The 6,478-nt window shown below is 44.5% G+C and overlaps 1 protein-coding gene across 2 annotated transcripts in view; it reads right to left on the reverse strand.

Moving 5' to 3' along the window:
• SLC25A36 (solute carrier family 25 member 36) overlaps window positions 1-5,785 on the reverse strand; it is a 30,978-nt gene extending 25,193 nt beyond the window's left edge. For both annotated transcript variants that reach the window (XM_031596402.2, XM_090147210.1), the window contains exon 1: window positions 5,552-5,785. In XM_031596402.2, coding sequence (XP_031452262.1) covers window positions 5,552-5,592 — 41 coding nt within the window. In that variant the 5' untranslated portion in view covers window positions 5,593-5,785. The remainder of the gene's footprint in view (window positions 1-5,551) is intronic.
• Between the last annotated feature and the right edge of the window lie 693 nt (window positions 5,786-6,478).

The following is a 6,478-nucleotide window of genomic DNA, read 5'->3' on the forward strand; positions in this document are numbered from 1 at the left end:
TTGGGCAGGTTACATGAGGATTTACTTTCAAGCAACAGCAAGAAAAAGTGCATGGTATGTAATGAGATAAATACTATGGAATGGGGAAGAAATGAGCAGTTGAAAAGTCAGGTGCCATTCATCAACAGGGCTTGGCATTTGGAACCTTTAATGCTGCTAGCTCCACCACTACTCCACACTGGAAAATTTTTCTGAAGTTGAAGATTAACACCATCCTGGAGGCTGCATTTTCACGCTCCCCTGCACCACTCCAAATCACCACAAGGGATGGGTGCCTGACTGCAATAGCACTGGTCAGACTTCCCTCAGCAATGGAATAACAGACAGCTAGGGAATGGGACAGACACAAACCTTCGCAGTGCTTGTTCCTTCCAAGTTCGCTTACAGCAAGCAATGCTCCGTGATAACCATATGCTGTAAGGGCACTGACAGCCTGTTCAAATGTACTGTAAGAGAAGCAGCCGAACACTTGCTTCCTTTTAAGAGCTGGGCACCCTTTACCTGCCATTCAGGTCATGATTTCAAATAATCAGCACTTGGCACTACTTCTTACTGGTGCGTTGGTTTTCTTTCATTAAGCAGTTTAAGATGTCTTAGCAGAACTTGGTCACATCTTGCACATCTTCCACTACTAATAGTCTGGATTCAGAATCTCTCTCCCCATTTTCAAGATCTCAGATTGCCACTTACAAATGAGAAAAAAACAACAGAAGTTCTTCATAGTGCTGCACGGTTCTGTATCACTCACAAACATATCTCCAAAACCCCAAATCTTTCCTCCTGTCAAAATGTAATACTTTACTCTCCCAGCCCCCAAAAATCCCTGTACAGAAGAGAAGGCATCTGATATTTAAAAGTTAAGGAAAAACTCTCCAAATGTTAAGGAACCAGGCTTTGCTTAGTAGTAACAAGATCCAAGTCTGAACTAAACCACTAACTGAATGTGCAATCCAGGAACTACACTGACTTACATAGCTCACTTGAACTTTAAGGTAAATGCTGTAAGCCTTGACAAAAAAAAATCTGTTCATGAGAAACTTCAATAAACAGTTTGTAGTTAAATCAAGTGACAATTCAGTAACAGTGTGACCTGTAAAAATAACTATTCAGAAACATGCCTGCTGTTCTGCCACTGCAGTATTTTATGTGGAAATATGTTTCTGGCCTTGTTAACTTAATATAGTACTAAGAATACAGACACAGCTACTGTTTTGTGCTCCAGACTGGCACTCCAGGAGCAGAGAGCCACGATCTCTAGCTTTCTAAGGGCTTTTCTTTTCCTTCCCAATTTGTGGCTTAACACAAGTTAAGGAGTTGCAGAGTTCAGAAAAAAACATTTCTCAACACTTAGAAAATTATCAGATTTATTCTCTGACTGCAAAACAAGGCATTTGCTGATCAGGACACAGACTCAGTCCTTCATTCCAAATCTTCCTGTATTATTTGTGAGAATATGCAAGGAAATAAATGTGCACATGCTTCAAAATCTAATTCCATTCCACATTCAAATCTCAGATTTTATTTCCAGAGACAGCTGAACAGGTGACCTTTTGTTATTGCAGGTTGAGGATATCTGCTTAGGAATCACCACCCTTGTCCAGAACTGTTAAATACCTTCTGCTGTTACTTTACAGTAAAAGCAGAGACAGGTCTGTTACAGATGAGGATTCTCAACACTTCAGCCACAGGACTACAAATGCTCCTGCAAACATTCCCACTGCCTGTCAGCTCATCTATACTTGCAACTACACCTATTTAAGAATCCCAAACTTCTATTCCTTTAGATAATTATGTATTCTATACAAACACAAGATGCAACCATGTAGGCCTGACCTCAGATTCACCTTTCACAGTGTTTGTAACCACAGCCTCAGACTCGAAGATAACCCCTGACCCTGTTATCTTGCACCTACATTCATTCACTTATTTTACCAGCTGCTTCTCTTTCCTGTATGAAAATGAAAGTTCCACGCAAGTACTGACCGACAAGTGACACAGTATGAAAACTGAGTGCAAAACTGTCGAAAACAAAAAAGCCACCTACAAACAGAGCTCCTAATGTCTTTCTCATTCAGAATAAATTCAGCAGTATTAGCATTTTCACAGCCCTATCTTGCAGCACAGTTGTAACTGATTTTCACATCAACAGATAACTTGCAGATCCAGATACTAAGCTCACATATCCCACTTTTAAGACAATTTAAGGCTTTAACTAAGTACAGTTTTCAGAAACAGCAAGAATGCATCTCATTAGCACATAGGTGTCATGACTGCTGCTATTATTCTGCTAAACTTGTATATTATTTACCTTTCTATCTTTAGCCTTACTATACTGACTAGAAACACTGCCAGCTAGAAGGCCCAGCTCCTTTATTCATTGCTAATACTTTTTGCCAAGGTTTAAAAAGTGAGTTTTAAGTTAACATCCATTAACTAAAAGTAGTAATCAAATTGCTGTTTCTAATAAAGCGTAATAATGAAGTTCCCCTAATGTGCTGACATACCGAAACCTACAAATGAAAATTGGAAAAAATAACAAATGGAAAAACATCACTGGCTTCCATTACCCAAAACAAACACTAACACAAAGTGCAGATTCAATTAGGAGTCAGGGCAAATAAATACAACATGACTTCCATATCAAGAACAGCTGAAAACATCAATCAACTTACAGGGAAATGTGAGAAACACATCAGCTTCACAATTTTTCAAATACAGTCATTTTTATGTGATTTGGTCACCTCATAAAGCAAAACCCAAGCTATCCAGCCCTTTAAGTAGGAATTGCTTACTCCCCCTTCATTCCCCCCACAGAAAATTATCTGAACACAAAAATAAGCTTAAGTTGGGGCAGGAAGGTACTAACCTTGCCCTGTGCCTTACAACAGGAAGAACTAGTTCTGAAAGACATTCAGGGTCAGGCCAGGAATGAAAGTACTTTAAGAAAAAAGGTTACTAGGTGGCTCCATTACAGCTCAACTGACTACTTCTGAAAGGCAGTAGAAATCCTCATCACCACTCTACCTGCTCAGTTATTAATATCTCCTTAAACTGAAAAAAATTATTTCACCTGTGTAGTACCTGATTTTTCTAAACTACTTCGATTTAATCTTAAATATATTATTTAAATTTTGACTATTTCTACCACTGCAGAGATTTGGTAAGAACTTGAGTGATTCAATCTAAAATTTTATCAAGACAAATAGAGAATCCTCCCTATAATTAATCACAAAATAAATTAGAAAACTGCCCAATTTTCTGAAGAAACAACAGAAATAAAGACATTTCAGAAGTAAACCTATGACTGTCCAGCCCTGAACTCAGAAAAGCAGCCATCCATCTGCAAACTGAGATGGTCCTGCCTTTTGCTGAAGAAAGAAGGCCCAGGGCAAATTCCCATGTTCCAACAGAATAAAATTTCACAACTTCAATTTATTGATGATGCTAGAACTGATACTCAAAATGAGTACTGAATTACTTATTTCTAGACATAGAACTACTATTGGAAAATACTGGTCATATTTACAGTAGGTATGTAGTTATGAAGCAGAAATAGATGGCATTCTCAGAAATGAAACTAACAGTAACATTGCTCAAACTTGTTGGAAAGCAATAAGGATGCAGAGACAGGAGGAAAAGAAGGATAGAGGAGGGATTTTTAGAAATGAAGCTTCAACTTCCAGCATGAACTGCTAATTTCCCAGAAGTCGTGCAGTTTGACAGCTGTTGTTGAATTGTCATGAAACAAGCCAGGCAGCTACAGAAAAACCCCAGAATAGCCCCGCCTACATTACAAAAACAGCAATGTCATCACTTACTCCCAAAGAAAATGGGAATTAAAGACTTAGTGCTTAACAAAAGTTTTTAGCAAAAAAGGGCAGCAGATTGAGACAATCATGTTGTTTTCAAACAATTCCTAGTGAAAACTAAAAGAAAACAAAATTTCAATTTCCTTCATTTTTAAGTTTCACTGAAGACTAAAGATAGTTCAAAAGCTCTATAGTCTACCATGCTAGTAAAGAAGTCATGCAATGACCCAAATAACTTTCCTGCTGTTAAGTGTGACCAAACAGCTGTTTTGCTGAGCTGTGATTACAGAAAACATGTGGCTGCCACATGAAGAAAAGTCAGCCTTTTCCTCACAGTATTACCCTTGACCCAACTGGCTGCCAGCTACCTGCAGATCAGACTTTCCATACAAAAAAGAACAACCTTGCTGAGTTCAGCAATCTTCACTTCAGTCTTAAGATTACAGGTTGGAATGCTGCCTCTGTCATCATGTGCTGTTCCTTACTAATCTGCCTTTTGCAGAAAGTAGTTCAAGCTACTGTTTTTCTGTATGTTTATGAGGATGTGAATTCTGAAGAAAGAAGTACAGAGCACCACATCTCAGGTCTGTTAATGTATAACCCCCCTTCTCTTAGACAGAAGTTGCATGGGGAGAGAACCCTCATAAGTACTAAACTGATTGTGTAATACTGGAAGCAAGGAAGATGTGTGTGCTCACACATAGCCAAGTTACCCAGATCTGCTCACAGGAAACAGTGCAGTCTTCCACCTCAAATACTCCAGTCACAGGCACCATTTTGTAAAGGAGTAACACAAACAGAAATCCAAGCTTCAAGCTCACTCAGACATATTATGTTTCTTCTGCCACTTCCACACAGCCACACTCAGTGCCCAAACACATGCCTATTGCTACAACAAAGACTCTCCTTTTCTCTTTTAAGAGAAGTGCTGCTCCCAGCTCACCCCTGAAGGAAACACAGGTGATGTAATTGGGCACTATAAAGCTTTATAACACACCTACAGTTACCTGAGAGTTACCCCCAACCCAAGCAGGGTTACAAGGGCCACGTGTTTACTTTTAACTGTGCTCTTCTCTCCAATTTCTTCTGCCTTCATGCACAGACGCTACAAGCTACAAGTCGATGCGGAGCCCCTACCTAAAAGCAGTACGCATCGGTGTCGAAATGCATTCAAGTAACGCTCGATCCTGAAGTTATCAGCCTGTCTGTAGACTGCTGGGAAGACGGGCACCTTCAGGTAACCTCACTGACACCGGGACAGCCCCGTGCATGGAAAGTTCAATTTGTTTCTCCAAGGAAATACCGAGCGAAAAAGAAACTTCTGGAGGAAGCAGGCGGTCTGTGAGGGCAGCCTCGCCGCAGCTCCGCCAGGACCCACGTGCCAGCCGGCGCCGATCTCGCCGCAGCCCAACGCCCGGGCAGCCCGGCCTGCACGTACCTCATCGCCGCGGCGCGAGGGCTGCCGACGCCGCCCGTTGTGCCCGCATCCCATCGGGGCCCGGCCGCGCAGCCCCGGCCCGGGGAGGCCCGGAAGGGCCTGAGGGCAGCGGGCGGGAAGCGGCGCCGGGCGGGCCTCAACGCGGCCTGCGCGCCTCGCCTCAGCGCCCTCACGGCGGGCCCCGCTCCCCAACCCAGCGCGACGCGGCCCGACGCAGCCACGCGGGGACGGAGAGAGCGGCCCGTTCCGCCGCCTGGCCCGGTGCCGAGGCTGCCGCCGGCGCCGCGCCCGCTCTCCCACCTACCCGCCGGCGAAGAGATGCACCAGGGTGTCTCTCTGGCTCATCCTCGTCGCCTGCACCCGGACGGCAGGGAGCGGTGCCGGGCGCTTCCGCCCCACGCCCCGCCGGCTCCGGGCAGGCTCCGCACGAACGCGCACCGCGGCTTCCTGCGGCGGGAGGCAGCCGCGCAACCGGGGCGGGACCGCTCGCTCCGCCCTTCGCGCCGAGCTGCTACGGCAGCACCGGGTACGGAAAGGGCTCCCACATGAATATGTAATGCGCTTCAGGGTAAACAGAGGCTTTTATTGGCTGGAGGAGTGTGACGTCACCGCCCCTCCATATATAATACGGCCGCGGAGGCTGTTAGCGGTTATTCTGGGTATGTTGTGTGGTGGCGACCTGACCTGGTGCTCCGTGCCTCCGTCATGCAGCCGCTCTGTGCCTCCGTGCTGTGAGCTCTTTCGAGAACTTTCTGTGTTTTGCTCTTCAGTAGGATTGCTTCTTTGAGAGCTGCTTATGGTTGCTCTGGTGTGTGCTGCTTCAGAGGAGAGGTGGTGTAAGCAGCAGAAAATGAGATGAGGATATCTCCAAGTGTTTGAAGTGCAGCCGGCCGTGGCACTGATAGCAGGGTGTACAGCTGTGCCTTCTTGTTCTGCTCCTTTCTTGTCTTGGGCCTCATATCCTCGGCTGCCACATGGCTGGTTCCTGTCAAAAAGGCAGTTAGGAACTCCCTGGGGTTTTTGTGAAGTGAGTACAGTGAGTTACTCAGGGTTAGAAACACTGTGGTCCTATGTGATAAAAGTAATGCCCCCAGCAGAATTCCTAATGTCACGTGCAAAACTGCTTTCTGAAGTCATGTTTTGAGAGTCAAAGTGTCTGAAAGCCAGCAAGTGTCTGGCATGAGTTACATTTCTTCACAGTGTGAATGTAATGCTGCCTAACCAATGAATA

This window comes from Phasianus colchicus, chromosome 10 (genome assembly GCF_987193195.1).
Source record: "Phasianus colchicus chromosome 10, bPhaCol1.hap1.1, whole genome shotgun sequence".
NCBI classification, from domain to species: Eukaryota; Metazoa; Chordata; class Aves; order Galliformes; family Phasianidae; genus Phasianus; species Phasianus colchicus.